We start from the raw sequence: 18,227 nt of genomic DNA on the forward strand, positions 1-18,227 counted from the left end.
TTGTAGCCTATGCTGTGAATGGATGGGCTGCCAAGAATTACGACGCACCCCAATACCCCTTTCATAAGATGTCCAGGAGGGCCTCCTTAAAAAAGGTAGCATTGAATTCAAGGCCTGCCCTGCTTCCAATTCATATGCACCCCAATAAGCCTTTGAACCCACATACTGGATGGGCCCAGGAAAATCAAGTTGACAACATGCATTTTGTACTTTCGTACTCTTTTTGTTACGCATTCACAAGCAAGGCCAGCCCTGCTGCATAGTCATATGCACCCCATTACGCCTTGGAACTCACATACTGGATGGGCCCATGAAAAACCACTTCACCATATTCATTTTGCACTCTCGTTCTCATTGTTTTACACATTGGCAGCAAGGCCTGGCCTGGTGCATAGTCATATGCACCCCATTACACCTTTGAACCCATATACTGGATGGGCCCAGGAAAATCCACTTCACCATATTCATTTTCTACTCCCGTACTCTTTTGTTTACACATTGACAGCAATCCACTTCACAATATTCATTTTGTACATCCAGAAGTCGACAATGATAGACATAAAAGGTCTAAGTTAATCTACCCAAGTGATGATTAATGAGGCTTCAGTGCAAGATTTCCAACATATTAAAGTAAATGGCATTTCCATGCAAAAAAATTACTTACACCTCCATGCAAAGTGTGCGTTTTCTCCACAGAAACCCTTGAAAATCATTATTTTGTTTCGACTGTTATTGTATCAGATAAAGAAAATAATGTTCCTTCCCTGAAATCGTCTTCTGATGGCAAAGAAAAGCATTCAGGGAACTGTGAAACTGTAGGCAAAGACCGTACATTGCAAGATTGTGGATGTTAAACAAGGCATGGTTCAAAAAGATTTTTTTCAAATGTCAGAAAAGTGCGTTTTTCCCCTACCAAATCCATTTCTCAAAGTTCAAATAAAAACATAGAAAATCACATGGAGTTAAGAATTAACTGCCAAGAAAAAAAAAAAGGAAAGTGTTAGGGACGGCGGAACGCACTAAATATAAAATAACATAAAGTGCATTCGCCACCCGGGGTCCACCGTGCAGAAGGTGTTAACACTGCTGCTAGCTAATGGGGAACGTACAATATGGCGGTATTACGCACGCGGGTTGAACGTCACCCAGGTGCGCTGAGCGATCTCTGTTTACTCACAGAGATGCCTTAAGTGAGAAACACAAAAAGGCTGAGCCTGTTAGCGTCACAGGTCTCAGAGAAGCACGCACGGTATATGGTCACAGGAGCTGGGCCCTAGGCAGAGGGTCTGCGTCCGTCTAGATCTACCGTGCATACGTTGTCGCAACTACGGATGCCAAGAGGAGCTGCAGACTACAGCGCGGCGACAGACACTGCCGCTAGTTGACAATGCCCGGAAGCAGGCGCACTGTCGGACGCTAGCACTGTGGAGGATGCTGTGGTGGCTTGTAGCTTGCCACTGGCTGGTGCTGACTCTATAGCTAAGTCCCTATACACACTCGTAATATCAGAGGGAGGGGATCACCATTCACACAGTAGCAACTAGAGACTATACTAGCACATGGCCGAGCGGCCATGCAAACCTTTTATAGTCGGGACCTTCCGGAAGCTTCCAGATCCCTGAGATGGACCAATCAGATCTGGAGAAGGACCTGGACATGTGGCTCCCGATCTCCAATGGGAGGTCATCTCGTGAGCATGCTCATCGGAGCGACAGGAAACTTAGCCTCTGGATCTATTTGCTGCTGAGCAGCCTGTATTGCCATTGCTGACCCAAAGGTGGCAGCAATAGCCAGCCCCACAGAGCAGGTCTGGGCAGAGCGTCTGGGAAGCCGGGATTGCTGAGCAATCTCCTCTGCGATCGAAAGACAATGGGAGACCACAGAATGTGAGGCTCTGGATTCCTGTTGAACCACTGCAGGAACCTGACGTCTAACAGGAAAGAATATGCATCTCTTCCAACAAAACTTGCTAACATTTCAGAGTTGTGGCTGATAAAAATCTCACCAATTACTCCAAAAGCGATTGAAACAGATTACTTAAAATCCTTGCAAGACTATAAAGTTTAATAATGTGACACAAAATGATGTCTGTTTTCAGTAAAGCTTTTGAGAATAACCAACAATGCAGTCTGAATGACGTGATAGGAGACTGTTTAAAAAAAAATAAGTGTACCAAGAAACCTCAAGCTGTTAAACCCTTTCTTGGTTTTCAAATGTTAATGGAATCCTGACAATATGTTGAGAGCAGGATGCACTACATTGAAGGACAATCAACTTTTCGTATTTTTTTTTAATGGTATGATGGTTCCCTCTTTGCAGAATTATGTAATGGATAATTTGGCTATTTTATTTGACTATTTGTATATTTTAACATACAAAGGTTAAGTACATATAAGGATTACATACATATAATGATTAAGTATATATAAAGATTAACTACATACAGTATACTAACATCATCACCAAGAGGCTTTTAAACATCATCCGTCTGGAATATCAGAGAAGCAACACCAAGACAGAGAACCCCTGGGAGAGTCACTACACTGCATGGGTGTCCCCAATTATGCAGGTATGAACACACTGTACATGTACAGGTACCCCAGTTTTTGCTTCTGTCTTAGTCATGTTTCTCTGGTCTTATTAGTGATTAACACTATGTAGTAACTCTAGTTTCACCCAGCCCTTCAAGTGGCCAGCTTTCAAGGTCGGATGAAACTGAGATATCATGGAGTCATCAGGCGAGGGGCTACAAACCCTTAGAATTTAAAAGCCACAAGGATTTAGAAAAAAGCACCACAGACAAAGGTTAAGTAAACCTTAATGTTTTACAATGACAAACAACAAACGTATACAAGTTTAGAACTGCTTGTGAAGTGAATAAAAAACAGTTCTCAAGATTGTGTCACTGTGAGCATTGTCTGTCACATCTGTAAATGTTTGACCAGAAATGCAGCTATGTAATTGTCTGAATGAACTCTGTATATTTCAATATGGACTCAAAATAGCCATTTGTATATTCTCACTACACTATTACCAGCAATCATATCTTTATTCAGCCTTTCTAGAAAAACTTAAGCTTAACCTATTGAGTACTATGGATAATCATGACAATGTTCTTGACCAGTATCTATAGGTAAGTATTGTTAAAACTAGCTGCTACTATGTATTCCTGAAATAAGAGAGAACTGCAAGAATGTGAAGATGTTCTAAAACATAACTGTGACCATGCTCAATTTTCCATAACTGTTCTGTTCTGCGGTGTAGTAAATATTGGAGACACAATAGATGATCTGACATCCTTTCCAAAAATACTTAACAGATAAAAAGAGCATTTATTATTATTACAGTTTATTATCCAGGAAAGAAGGAACATGCAGTCTCCCTCATAAAAGTTATCTCCGCCAAAATTGATTACATTACGTACTCTGCATCTCCAAGCATTCAGCTGTCACTTTTTGCTATTGAACACTTACCATTTGATGCAGCCAAAGTTATGGCTTTCAATAAGAGAAAACATATAGTGGCAAAAGATATATTTCTATTATTGAGCTACTGAGCCAAAGTAACAGCATTGCTTTATCAAAGTGATATGTGGTATATTGTGTCCAATGAGAGAGAGAGAGAGAGGGAGAGAATTTGAGAATTTTTTCCGTCCGCCAGAAAGGATTTCAGGGTTAAATTTCCGGCTGACATCCTTTCTCAGGGCATGCGCACTGTAAAATGCGGATTCTGCAGCAAAAAAAAGTTGCAGGGTCCGTCCAGGCATGTCGGCGGACGCAAAAAATTTGGCGGATCCGCAAAAAAACGGATCCAACGGATGGCCATCCGTCAAGATCTGCCGGTAATGCAACTCAATGGGGAAAAAAATGGATCCGCCCAAAAAAATGGCGGATCCGTTTTTTTTAAAAAACGGCGGATTTTGACTGATGATCAAAAACAGAAGTGTGAAACTGGCCTAATGCCCATACACGCAGTGCACGGGCTGACAAACATTTCCACATGGTGGGTAACTTTTTAAAAAAAATATTATTGCAATCATAGACACCCTTGCCCAAAATTGTACTTCCATAAACAGCACAGAACACGTTTACCCTGGTCATGTAGTCGCAGAAAAGAGGTAGACATTGAAAAGGGCTCAGTTAAAAATGGGCTCAAGGTAAAGGACCAAGTCTCTTAGACTTATAATGCCCATACATGCAGTGGATGGGCCGTCAACCAGTTCCAATGGGGGGTACACATTTGTAAATACTATACTCTGGGCATCATACACACCCTTGTCAAAAATTGGACTGCCTGTAAGGAAAAAGAAACAAAGAATCTGCATCTGTTCCACCGAAACTTGATAACACTTCAGAACTGTTGCCGAAATAAAACACCTAAATAGGGCAAAAAAGTAGAGATACAGATTCCTTAAAATTGTAGCAACTCTCTAAACTAATGTGCAATAAAATTATGGATGCTTTCATTAAAACTCTTGAGAAGAAGCAACAATGCAGTCTGAATAACGTGATTGTGGATAGGAGACAGTTAGTTTAAATAAGTGTAAAAACATTTTTAAAGTGTAACCTGAAACCTCAAGCTGTCAAAGCCTTCCTGTAATTGCAAATGGTTATGGAAAACCCGACAATATGTCGAGAGCAGGATGCAATATATTGTTGGACGACAAACATTTCGTAATTTTTTATGGTATAAAGAATTATTTTCAGGAGAATGACGATCAACAGCAATCATATGTTTATTCAGCCTTTCAAGAAAAACAAGCTTAATCCATTGAGTACTCGGGAGAATCATTACAATCAACTTTCCCAGGATCTACAGGCAATTAATTTAAAAAACAGATGCTACTATGTGTTCCTGAAATACAAGAGAGAAGTGCAATAAAGTGAAGATGTTTGAAAACATAACTGTGACCTATGTGGTTCTGTGACCTATGTGGTTCAGTGACCGCTGTGACAGCTAGGGGGGGCTGTATGGGTCATGCACTCAGGCATATCCATTATTGTAATGGAGAAAGGATGGTAAATGACCGTTATGCATCACAAGGTGGGTGGCCTTGTGATGGAAGCTGGAACTGCTATTAATCAGCAGATATTCTGCTGAGGATTTGTTACTCTGTATTAGGGAGAGCTGGTGAGATGGGTGGGATCAGTCACCTACAAACCCACCGAGGGGCCTAGGTCTGAAGTAAAGCCTATGTGTGTGGTTGTGAAGGACCTGCAATGAGGTCATAGCCATGTGATGCTGTGGGCGTGGCTACGGACCATAAAAAGTGACCAGGGTAGGTCACATGAGTGAATGCCTGGATCTGATTGGTCCATGCGGAAGATCCCGGAAGGCCGACGTGCTAGAAGGTGTGCTACCTTCCTGATGCGCACATGAGGACGCCGCTGACTGTGTGTGGCCTGTGTGTAATAACCTGTGAGTGCTGGCCAGTTCCCAGGAGGAAAGGGACGTCAGGACTGAGAAGCAGCTAAGAGGTAATCCCAGACAGAGCGGGGAATTGTCTGAGAGACTGTAGCGCCTGTTTGCTGGATAAAGCACAGCCTGTGTGAACATAGGGCTAAGGGAGCGGAGCTCCACTATGAACATTTGTTTTTGTCTGCTGTAAGACTGTTATTGTTTTCCTCATGCTGCTATGGTTTATGCTGCACAATAAACCATATGGACTATGCTATATGAAAAAGCCTGTGCCGGACTTGATCTATCTGTAGCCAAGTGAGTGTTCCCCAATACCCTCAGCGAGCGCTACCTTACAATTGGTGGAGAATAGTAAGGGCACTGTTGTAGCCTTGTTGCTAGGGGCAATGGACGAGGACTACAAAATAGGTTGCTAGGGGCAACGGTTTCAAGAAGCACATGTTGCAGTGCTGGCAACGCTGAGCTAGGGGAGCAAACAGTCCTGAAAACCGTGAGTTATGCTGACCGAGGTCAGAGAAAGAGAATGTTGATAATTTGTCGGATACCTCTGAGGAGAAGAGGTGTCCGGGAGCCTGTGTGGCCAACACCAGCAGATAACGGACAGGTGTCCGTGTTGTACTGATCGGGGTCAGTAAGAAAGACTGTGGACCTGGTGAGGCCGATGTGTTGGGAAACCCTGGGAGAAGGGTTAGATCCCTGAATAGCACCCGGTGAGGCCTGTGTGTTGGACGGTCTCAGGAGGAGACGGACATCCTGAATAGCACACAGACAGTCCATGTGTGTTTTTTTGTTGTGTTTTTTTTCTCTCTCCCTCTCAAGTCAGCTTGCGGTGGCTCAGTGGGATCATGAAGGTGTCAAGCGGCTTGCTGTAACTCGGCAGGGTTATGAAGGTGACAAGCGGCTGGCTGTAACTCGGCGGGGTTACAAAGGTTGCTGTGGATCAGCGGGTCCACGAATACGGTGCAGCAGGAGCTGCAGTGACGCCAGTAGCTGTTTGTGAGCAGCAACCGGAGGTGCCGGTGCTTTGCGGCTATAGCAGGAGCTGGTGTGGTATCGTAAGAGGACATCAGAGCATTCGTCTTCTTAAAGGGCCAGTTTTAAGCCCAAAAGACATAAACGGTACCGTGTGAACTCTGGCCTAAGAAGGCCTGTAGAAGGGACATGGGGAAATCCTGAAAGGGGGCGGTGGCCCAAATCGGGGTGTGACCCAAAAGGGGTGGAGTCTCAGAGGGAGGCGGTGACCAAAATCGGGGTGGTAACCCAAAAGGGGTGGAGTCCCAGGGGGAGGCAAAGTCTAAAAAGGGGACAGTGGTCCAAAAAGGGGAGGAGTTTTCAAAAGGGGCAGCACTGGTTACCTCAGTGGACATGTCTGAGGAACAGCGGTGTTTTTCTGAGTGCGGCACATTCTTTCCGGATGACGACGGGCCGCAGGTGTGTATTGTGATGCTACACCGTGAAGGAGTCTCTGGACGGCTAGACTCAAAGAGTCAGGTGACTCTGACAGGTACTCCTCGTTTTCTATCTGACCGAGAAAAAGGTCAAGGTTCGCTGCCACGATGGGGTCACTGTGGACTATACTGTGGACAGAGTAATGATTGAGGGGACCAAAAGGGTTGAGTGCCAAGGTGGCAGTATACCACCAAACTTAGTGTATCCCTTTGAGAGGGGCCGGGACTTTGTCTTGTTTGAAGATGCAGGGGAAGTGGATGAAGTGTGTGGTGGCTCAAAGGAGGAGGTAGCACCACCTAAGGTCAATAGTCCAGAGCTCCGGGTGACTGAGAGAAAGTGTGGGTCTGACCAACTCGGGGATTTGGCTGGGGTGACCAAACATGTGACCGTGGGAAACGGGGTACCTCCAGAAAGGGGGTCCGACACCTGTGTGAATGGGGGCTTGCTGTTCCTGGATGACAGGGTGAGTGGTGACTCCAATTTGACCGCTATCACCCGACAGTTAGAGGGTCAAGTTGACAACCTGACCCAGGAAGTGTGCAAGTGGAAAGAGCGAGTTGACAGTTTTAACCAGATAGAAGCGCACCTATGAGACTTGGAGCAAGGGCGTGAAGAAATGTGTCAACAGCTCGCGAAGGAATGTCTAAAGGTGGCGAGTATGGAAGTCACCAACTCCGTGCAGTTGGAGCGGCTGCGCCACCTTGAGTCCGAGCTCTTGGCAGTCAAGGCCTTGAGACAATCGGCCGAGCACAGAGTGGAGGAGCTCGAGAAAGAAGTCTTGGAGCTCATAGGTCACCTGTCAATGTGGCAAAGCGTGAACAACACCCCAAGGGAAGATGTGGAAGTGCTCAAAGAAACTGTAAGAGGTCTTCTGCGGGAGAAGTTGGACGAAGACTTACAGCGGCCGGGCCCGAGTGCTGACAAGACGGAACTGCCAGTACCCATCTTGGCAAGGGGTCTCAAAGAGGTAAAATCTCCTGAAGACTTGGAGCGGAAAGCTGAAAAAGATATTCCCCCGGTCGGGACAACGGTATTGAAGGAAGTGACCGTGGTAAACCCAGAGCCTTCTGTCCAGGAAGAGAACAAGTCCACAAACTTCAAGTGCGTGATTGACGTATCCGAAGACGTGCAAGAAGCCTGTACCGATGAAGAGGTGCATGAGGCTTTTAAAAAGGCGGTCAAAGCGTGTAAGGTGCACTGGGCACCTGAGACTCGGCAGTTGGTGGTACTATCAGCCAGGGAAGACACAGCAAAGCGGGTAGCTGTCCTGACAAATATGCATCTGCAATGTCTCCACGCTAAACAGATGTTCAGGCGGAGTAATGTGGGACACTACCTTCATTTATAGCCTTATTCTCAAAACCATAGAGAAAAGTCAACATTAAATATTAAACAAAATGGAAAAAAAACAAAGCATAACCATGTAGTCTGTTTCCTCATTATTATTTAAAATGTAAAAAAAAAGAAAAACTCAAGTGCTCAAACACAAGTAGGATGTTTCTTTGGCTGTCGGTGATACAATATTATGAGACTTGCTGAGGTCATCTCTGTGGTGGTGCACTTTGAGCTCTACTAGATGGTGAAGAAGCCAGTCGAGCCTGAAGCCAGGTTACATAATCCTCTAAAGGCATCTGTACTAGATGTTCTCTTACAAACTGCAATACAGAAAGCAATAAAGAAAACTTAAGTCATTATGGGGATGTATATCATTCAACTTTTAAAAAATTATATTCTGCTGTAAAAAGTGTCTCTACAAAGGATAACATTATACATGTATTTATTTTATAATATAATCAATGGAAAATGATCCTAATATTATCCTGCTAGCAATGCATGTCTGAAATCCCTAAATACTCCTCGTAGGGAGCAATAAAGGGTAATTAGAAAAAGCACAACAAAAACAAAATATTTTGAAAATTAATAAACAACCTTTATTTTAATCGTAATTATATTTCAAAATTATTTACTCATAAAAAGATGCCTCAAATGTGAGGGACGTTTAATGGCTACAAATCCTGTTAAATATCAATTGCCAAAATAATATGAGGTAGATTGCTACAATTATTCATAGTCTCTGTAACAAGGCCACTTTCAAAAGACACCAACAGATGTTAATTATAAAGTGCATTTGAAAAACAACAAAGTATAGATACAAAGTAGGCAAGCTCAAAGCAGGTTAGAGGCTCAATCAATACATTCCCTTTAAAAGGATTATGCTTACATTGGCATAAGGGGTATATGAGCCTATAGTTGCATTGTGTCGAGAAATGAGCTAATGAGGGATTAAACCCTCTTTTAGCAACAGAATAAAGATGGGCACAAAGCCCCAAGAAGGCAACTTACTCATAATGATGCAGTGTCCGTGCCACATCCCTCCACCCCGACGTACATTTCATCCACACTTCTTCAGGGGGCGTGTTGGGGAAGAGGGAAGCCGGACTTTTAACCTAGCGCGGGCCAATGACTAAAAAGTGTAGTGTGTCTGAGATGCTGCCGCTGCCTGAAGTTTGTCACGGTGCACCATGTCATCAGACCTCCCTCCCGGAAATGGACTCATCACCTCCGGCAGATGGAACCCAAGCCAGCATACGGCCGTAGTAACGGCTCCTATGCGTGTCTGCTGATCCAAAGTAGCCAGAGATGCAGCAAGTCCGAGGGTGGTCTGAAATGACAGGCGGCACACTACCGGGAGCGTCATCCAAAGATGATATATGTGTAAGCATCCAGGAAGTCTATGGTAAATAGTAAGTGGGAAAATTTAGACAGTGACAAGTGCTGAAGAGTACAGTAAAGTAAAACAATACAAGTGGTAATATGCTAATATAAATTCTAAAAAATATGTGAATACTAATAGGATTCAGGGAAGAGAACAATTTTTGATCCCTCCAGTCAAAAGATAACTAAATCTAAATCCTAATATGATGCAATGAAAAAATAAAATATATATAGAGAAATATGCATATAAAGTGCGAAAGTGCATATTGAAGTGTTAAATAAAGTGCAAACAAAATATATATACATATATAAAATAATGGGATGCATTAAAAGAGCCATAGATGCTCATGAGAAGAACATAATTTTACCTCTATACAAGTCACTAGTGCGACCACACTTAGAATACTGTGTAAAGTTCTGGTCTCCTGTGTGTAAGAAAGACATGGCTGAACTGGAGCGGGTGCAGAGAAGAGCGACCAAGGTTATTAGAGAACAGGGGGGTAATACCAAGACAGGTTATTACACTTGTTATTTAGTTTGGAAAAACGAAGGCTTAGGGGTGATCTTATTACAATGTATAAATATATGCAGGGACAGTACAAGGACCTTTCTCATGATCATTTTACTCTTAGGGCCCCATCACACATAACGACGCTACAGTGATCCCGCTAACGATATGACCAGATAAGGATCGTTGCTGCATCGTTATGTGATCGCTGGTGAGATGTCAAACAGACAGATCTTCCCAACGACGCAGGAATGATACAACGACCCATAGCGATCTTTATAACGATGTCAGCGGTCGTTGAAACCGTCACACCACTTCTGCTCTGACGACACGATGTGGGTTGTACTCTGTGACGTTGTAGGCACCCAGGCGTGGTTTAGCATTGCCTTTTCTGCGCCCCCTTGTCTCCGATTGGTGGTCACTACTGCGTTCTGATTGGCGGTGCTTCTGTTCTTTGTTCCTGACTCAGTGAACAAAGGTAACCTAGCAGCGCTTCTGTTATTTGTTCCTGCCTGTGTGTTGGTTTACAGATCGCACTAGCGTTCTCCGACTGCGACTCCAAACCGAATTCTATATTCTTCCACGTTATTGTTGGACACCTATACTTAGTGCACGGTAGGTATCTTTGGGGTCTCAAATCAGGTGCATTTTAAAGAACAATTTCCAATTATCGGCTGTGATCACTTTTGAGGGAGGGCGTGGCAGCTATCTGTGTCCATATGGTTTTGTATGGGCAGCCATTTTAGGTGGGCTTGTGTGCACATACCCGTGAAAGCCGAAAATTTGGGGGGTTTTCTAAAAGTACCATTTGTGTTATCAAAAGCATTTCCATTTCATCAATTTTATTGAACAACTACATGTTCTCTGCTATCATAGCTCTTGAGGAAGGGGCATTTTTTCTATCTGTGGATGGGCAGCCATTTTAGGTGAACTCATGTGCTCACACCCACGTTTTAATGACTACAGTAGTGCACTTCAAATGATTTTTTTTTCCTCAAATTTTACATGTATGCTCACTTTATGCTTTTCTTAATTTCATATGTCTTACAATACTGAGGAGTTTGTTCGTGAACTTATCGAACTGTATCGGTCTCTGCTCTGCCTTTGGCAAATTAAGTCAGCCGATTACAGTAATAGAATGAAAAAAAGGGAGGCATACGAGAAAATGATTGCCCTCTTTAAGCTGCATAATCCATGCGAGAAGGTGGATGAAAGCCTTGTTCGCAAAAAAATCCAAGGTCTACGCACAGTGTATAAAAAGGAGCTCAACAATGTGGAAAAGTCAAGGAAGTCAGGTGCCGGCACGGATGAGGTTTATGTGCCCTCGTTGTGGTATTATGACTTGCGTGGCTTCACCCATGACCAGGAGCTACCACTGGCAATGGTATCATCGGTTCGGCCGACCGTGGAAGAAGACCCTGCGATCCATAATGATCCAGACTCCCCGGTTGGAGATGTAAGTACCTTCTTTGCTTCCCAGAATATAGCAACTTACATTTGTATGTGCATTCCTATCATTGAATTGAAAATAGTAACTAAGGTTTTACCTGTTTAATTCTGCAGGTTACAAAAGTTTTCCCTTCCAGTTCAGATAAGTACACAACTATACTATATTTGCCCGACTCCGTTCTCATTATCTTGAGTTAACCCATGCTGGTCATGATAAATGCAATGCCAAATAATTCAGTGTTGTGCTGCATGATGTTCAAAAATATTTTGTTGCGTTTTGCTTTAACCGTTATTTTCTTTTTCTGCAGCCCCATCAGCAAGAACTTGTAACTCCAACAACTGAGGACATCACGGGTAGTGAACACAGTATGGAGGACCCGTGTGAGGGGTATAGTCAAGAACCAGTGCCCTCTACTCTACCTCGTCAACAACAGCTTTCTCGAAAGAGAAAGGCCGCCGCGCAGCCATCTCCTGATCTTCTGTGTTTGGCTATTCAAATTATGGCTACTCAGGCCAAGACCTGCATGGACACTTTTGCTAACTTTGCTGCTGATAGACTGGGTAAGCTGGATGCTAGACAAAGGAGCCACGCCGAAAGGGTGATATTTGAAACTTTAAGTAAAGCTGCAGAAGGTCAACTGGATGAGTCTTCAACAGTACGAAGTGTGATCGACCTTCCGAGCACTCATGTATACAAATGCCGGACCACTTCGGAGCACGACTGTGCAGAGGATTGGTCCTCCGCAAAACCTGATGATCCACCCCCCCACCCCAGTATCCTGCGTTTCCACAATCTTTTTTGTCTAAAATTTCTTCTCCGCCCAGGCGAGGTTATTTGACTGATGAAAACCAGTACTAGGACTTGTAGCGCAGTTTTACTTTTTGTTTATATTTTTATAGTAATATTGTACACTAATAGAACATTTACCAGTTTATTAACTTATGTTATTGTTGAAATAATTGTTGTATTTAAATAGAAAAATTTTTGTTCTTATAACTTGCACTGGTCTTTGATGAATTAAGCATATCCTTTTTGCCATGACAACTTGGTGGGTAATGGGCTTGGTGCATCTATATTGATGCGTACATGTAATGGATGTGAGTAGATGTAATGGATGTGCTAGATCAGGGGTCTCAAACTCGGCTGAGTAAAATGGGCCGCACATCAAAAAAAAAATTGGCACGGAGACACCTGATCATGTGACCCCCTCACTCTTCCCTCCCCCTCCATGTGGAGACATGTGGTGCACTTTCACACTTACACTTTCACAATGGTGAATACCTTTTTCCCGTCCTCATACTGACCTAAAGGATAAGTGGTTGCCAAAATATGTTTATCAAAATATGGTATCCATAGGTGGCTAAAATGCACACTAATTCTTCATCTCCCTCTGCTTTGCCCTAGAACTCCTTTCTATATTCATAGAATCATAGAATCATAGAATCGTAGAGTTGGAAGGGACCTCCTGGGCCATCTGGTCCAACCCCCTGCTCAAAGCAGGATTCGCTAAATCATCCCAGTCAGATGTCTGTCCAGCCTCTGTTTGAAGACTTCCATTGAAGGAGAACTCACCACTTCTCGTGGCAGCCTGTTCCACTCATTGATCACTCTAACTGTCAAAAAGTTTTTTCTAATATCTAATCTGTGTCTCTTCCCATTCAGTTTCATCCCATTGCTTCTAGTCTTTCCTTGTGCAAATGAGAATAAAGTTGATCCTTCTACAATGTGACAGCCCTTTAGATATTTGTAGACAGCTATTAAGTCTCCTCTCAGTCTTCTCTTTTGCAAACTAAACATTCCCAAATCCTGCAACCTTTCCTCATAAGACAGGGTTTGCAGACCGGTCACCATTCTGGTCGCTCTTTTCTGAACTTGCTCCAGTTTGTTGATGTCTTTTTTAAAATGTGGTGCCCAAAACTGGACACAATATTCCAGATGAGGTCTGACCAAAGAGGAGTAGAGGGAAATAATGACTTCACGTGATCTAGACTGTATGCTTCTGTTAATACATCCTAGAATTGCATTTGCCTATGTCCAGTTAGGTCCAGAAATATTTGAAAAGTGAGACAAGTTTTGGCATATTAACTGTTAACCAAAACATATTCAACATACAGTTATATAATTATATAATCAATATGGGCTTCAAGTGCAGACTCTCAGCTATAACCCCATTCTGACATTTGACATAATAATCCATTCATGTGCCCTGGGCACAGGTGGTGTGCGGGCGATCACAGTCAGGTGTCAGCTGATTTTGACATCTGACACACGGCACTAAGTGCCAAGAGCTGTCGCACCGCTCCCGGCACTTTAATCCCTGAAATGCTGTGATTGAAGCATTCCGGGAGCCGGCAGACGGATGACAGCCCCTCTGCCTATGGATCAGAGACCCCACGTCGCAGGGTCCCAATCGTTACCATGGTGATGACGTCATCCGGTCACCAGAGCTAGGAAAATTTGCTTGATCATTCACAGTGCATAATCAGCAACTTTCTCTGTCAGTGCTGAGCTGACAATTTGCAAAGCATAGGGATGCTGTTGCATCCCCATGCTTTAAAAGCGATCAGCCTGTAAAAAATGATAGTCCCATAGTGGGACAAAGTAAAAAAGAAAAAAAAAAAAAGTAAAACTTTTTTAAATAATTATTATAAAAATATTTTAAAAAAACAAAAATAATAATTAGAAAATCAAAAAGATATTACAGTTATAAATAAATATTTGCATGAAAAAAATATAAACAATAAAAGCCCACATATTTGGTAACACCGCGTCCGCAACAACCTGACCTATAGAAATGTCCCACTAGTTAACTCCTTTAGTGAACATAATAAAAAAAATAATAAAAAAACAAGGCAAAAAAGAATGCTTTATCATCATACCGCCGAACAAAAAGCGGAACAAAACGCGATCAAAAAGACGGATATAAATAACAATGGTACCGCTGAAAAAGTTATCTTGTCCTGCAATATAAAATCCACCAATGAGCTCCATCAGCAGAAAAATAAAAAAGTTATAGCTCTCAGAATAAAGTGATGCACAAATAATTATTTTTTCTATAAAATAGTTTTGTGTAAAAGCGCCAAAACATAGAAAAGATATAAATGAGGTATTGCTGGAATAAAATTGCTTTTAGCAATTTTACCACACACGGAACAGCATAAACCCCCCTCAAAAAAGAAATTCCTAAATTGCTGGCTTTTGTTCATTCTGCCTCCCAAAAATCGGAATAGAAAGCGATTCAAAAATGTCATGTGTCCGAAAATGCTAACAATAAAAACGTCAACTCTTCCCTAAGAAAACAAGCTCTAACATGACTCCGTGGGCCAAAAATTATAGCTATCAAAATGTCGTGATGCAAAAACTATTTTTTGCAATAAAAAGCGTCTTTTAGTATGTGACAGCAGCCAAACATAAAAGCAGATATAAATCTGGTATCGCTGTAATCACACTGACCAGAAGAATAAAGTCACCTAATCACATATACCACACGAGGAAAAACAATTAAAAAAAATAAATAAATAATTTTTACACATACTGTTGATTTCTTCATTCTGCCTCCCATAGATCGCAGTAAGGCTCGGCGTACATTTATCCTGCACTCTTCACTGAGCGCTTGCATCAGGGTTTCCGTGTAAGTCTTTGAAATACGTGATTCAGACGGAACCTCTTGTGAAAGATTATCTATAATGAGGCAAATGGAGGCACTGTGGATGCCACCTGACCTGCTATCTTTTTAGGATTGCATAAAAGTGTCATTGGCCAAAGTTTTGTGCACTTCTGAAGAGATGGACACCGCTGAACAGAGGACAGATTGTGTCTGCTGTCTCATTATAGTGAATTCCTTGGGGTGTCTCATCTGAGTCATGTCACTCAGAGATTTAGATGGAAACGCTAACATAAGTGGTCAGCATAAATAAATGTGATCCCAAATGTTATGTAAAATGTTCCCAATAAAAGCTTCAACACAATCTACAAAAAAAAGCAAGCCCTCACTCAGGATTGCCATCTGTTAACAGAAATATAAGGGGATTCCATGTTACCGGTAATACAAAAGTCTCTGGAAAAGCGAAATGGCTCCTCATCCGCCAAAAGAAATTCAGTGTCTTCTCCGCTCCCAAATCCAAATGCCACTCCTTTCTGAGCTTCACAGTATACCTAAACCACATATTGTGTCCACTTTTGGCATTTCTTAAGCGATGAGAGCTCGCCTAACTTACGGGTGTATGTCTCCAGAAGCACGGGCTGGGCATAACGTACTGGTAATAGCAACGTATTGGTCACTACAGCGTACTGGTCACAACAGCAGTTTGCAATTTTCACTTGGCAACATTCATTGTTGTTTGTTTCTGGAAAATACCCATGGAGTCAAAATCGTCACTACACCTGTAGATAAATTCCACAAGCAGTATAGTTTCCTAAATGGGGTCACTTGAGGGGGAATTCTGCTCTTCTAGAAAAAAGTGTGTTAGGGGCTGGCAGAACACACCAAATAATAAAGATGGTATTTAGGTGAGTTCGCAGCCTGGGGTCCACCCAAGCAGAGATGGTAACTGCTGCTTGGTAATGGCGGACGCTATATCGCGGTATAATAATGAACACATGCGGGTTAACATCACCCGGTGTGTACAGGGGCGAACTCTGTTGTTTCACAGAGTCTCACTACCGCGTAATATAGATGCCGGAGCCTGTTAAACTTACAAAGCTCGGCAAAGTGAGCGCTGGTGTACAACAACAGGACTCTACCACAAGACACAGGGTCAGAGTCCCTCTAGACTCACCAGCACTCGGTGCTGCAGCTGCGGTTCCAGGTAGGACAAACTACAGAGAAACCACACTAAGTGCATACAGTGCCGCACTGGCGGATGCCACTAACCAACCTAGACTTAGGACTGGAAAGCACACTCTAATAGCACAGAAGTGCGCACGGCGATGCAGTAGGCGCTGCACAGTAGTGCTTTGTGCTGGATGGCACAATCCGGCGCTAAGCGTGGTGCTGAGGACTGGAAGCACTGTGGCGCAAAGGCACTGACTATGACTCTAATAGCCCTATCACATGCGTATCCAAGAGAGGGGAGTCATAATAAGTCAGTCACCAAAAACATGCATCCATCATCACACACACAACTACAAATTACTGTCTATACTAGCGCATGGCCGAGCGGCCATGCAAACCTTTTATAGCAGCGTCCTTCCGGGACTTTCCTGTTGGTTCAATCAGAACAGGCACGGGACCTGAGCATGTGATCCCTGAGCTCCAATAGGAGGTTGAGCCACGGGCACGCACAGTGGAGCGAAAAAGGGACTTATTCCCAGGAGCTGCTCACCTAGTGCAGGCTGCTATAACTGAACCAGGGATCGCAGCAGCAACCAACCTGACAGCACCAACTTGAGCAAGGTGTTGGGAACGACATCTCTGCTGAGCAGGCTCCTCTGTGGCTGGGACTGAATGGGAGACCGCAGCAGGCAAGGCTCGGGATTCCTCCTGTGCAGAGGCCGGAACCCGACGCCAAACAAAGTGTCTCTGTATATCAAGTCTGCACACTGTTCTAGGAACATCTGCGCTCCAGCAGGTCAATAGCGCTACTTTCCTCCGGAGTATCTCCGTATGGCTAAGTAGTACTGTACAGCCACATAAGGGGTATTGCTAGTAGAAATTGTGGGACACATTTTGGTGCCAGTTTCACACTTCTTGTGTGAAAATGTAAAATCTGGGGCAAAAAAATTTGGGAAGCAAAAATGTAGTTATTTTTTACTCACTGCCCAATGGTATAAAATTCTGTGACACACTTGTATCAATATGATCACTGCACCCCTAGATGAATTTATTGAGAGATGTAGTTTGGAAAATGAGGTCACTTACGGGGGATTCTACTGTTCGGGCACCTCAAGGGCTCTCCCAGTGGGTCATGGCACAAGCAAACCATAAAATCTGGCGCTCCTTGCCTTTGGAGCTTTGCACTATGCTTGAAAAATATTTCCTGATTACATGCAGCATGGACCTCAGTTTGTTGTAAACAAAATTTCTTATTAGCATTTAGAAAACTTAAAAACTTGGGACTAAAATATTTTAGTGGTAAAAATGTAATTTATTCTTTCTTCACTGCTCAATGGTATAGAATTCTGTGAGGCACATATCGTGTCAATATGATCACTGCACCCCTAGATGAATTCAATAGGGAGTGTAGTTTGTAAAATGAGTTCACATCTAGGGGGTTTATGTTGTTCTGGCACCTCAGGGGCTCTACCAATGTGACATGACACCCTCAAACCATTCCAGCAAAATCTGAACTCCAATATGGTGCCTTTTCCCTTCTGAGCTTTGCACTGTGCCTCAAAAGTTGTACTCCCCACATATGGGGTGTAGGCGTACTTAGGAGAAATTTCATTACAAATTGTATGGTGCAATTTCTCCTGTTACCCTTATGAAAATGCAAAATTCGGGGGTAAAATAACATTTATGTGGGGAAAATGTGATTTTATTATTTTCACGGCTCAAAGTTATAAACTTCTGTGAAGCACCTGGGGGGTTCAAAGTGCTCACCACATATCTAAATACATTCCATGAGGGATCTAGTTTCTAAAATGGGGTCAGTTGTGGGGAGTTTCCACTGTTTAAGTACATCAGGGCTCTCCAAATGGGACATGATGTCCGCTAATAATTCCAGGAAATTTTACATTCAAAAAGTA

General features: G+C 43.1%; 1 protein-coding gene across 1 annotated transcript in view; it reads right to left on the reverse strand.

The window, feature by feature from the left end:
- Positions 1-4,731: 4,731 nt before the first annotated feature.
- Positions 4,732-18,227, reverse strand: part of CCDC60 (coiled-coil domain containing 60) — a 290,651-nt gene continuing 277,155 nt past the window's right edge. Inside the window, exon 14 of the mRNA XM_073559162.1 lies at positions 4,732-8,522. Within this exon, the coding sequence (XP_073415263.1) occupies positions 8,409-8,522 (114 nt within the window). The 3' untranslated portion in view covers positions 4,732-8,408. The remainder of the gene's footprint in view (positions 8,523-18,227) is intronic.

The sequence above is a fragment of the Dendrobates tinctorius genome, unplaced genomic scaffold (assembly GCF_039654945.1).
Source record: "Dendrobates tinctorius isolate UK_male_01 unplaced genomic scaffold, ASM3965494v1 ptg000003l, whole genome shotgun sequence".
NCBI lineage: Eukaryota > Metazoa > Chordata > Amphibia > Anura > Dendrobatidae > Dendrobates > Dendrobates tinctorius.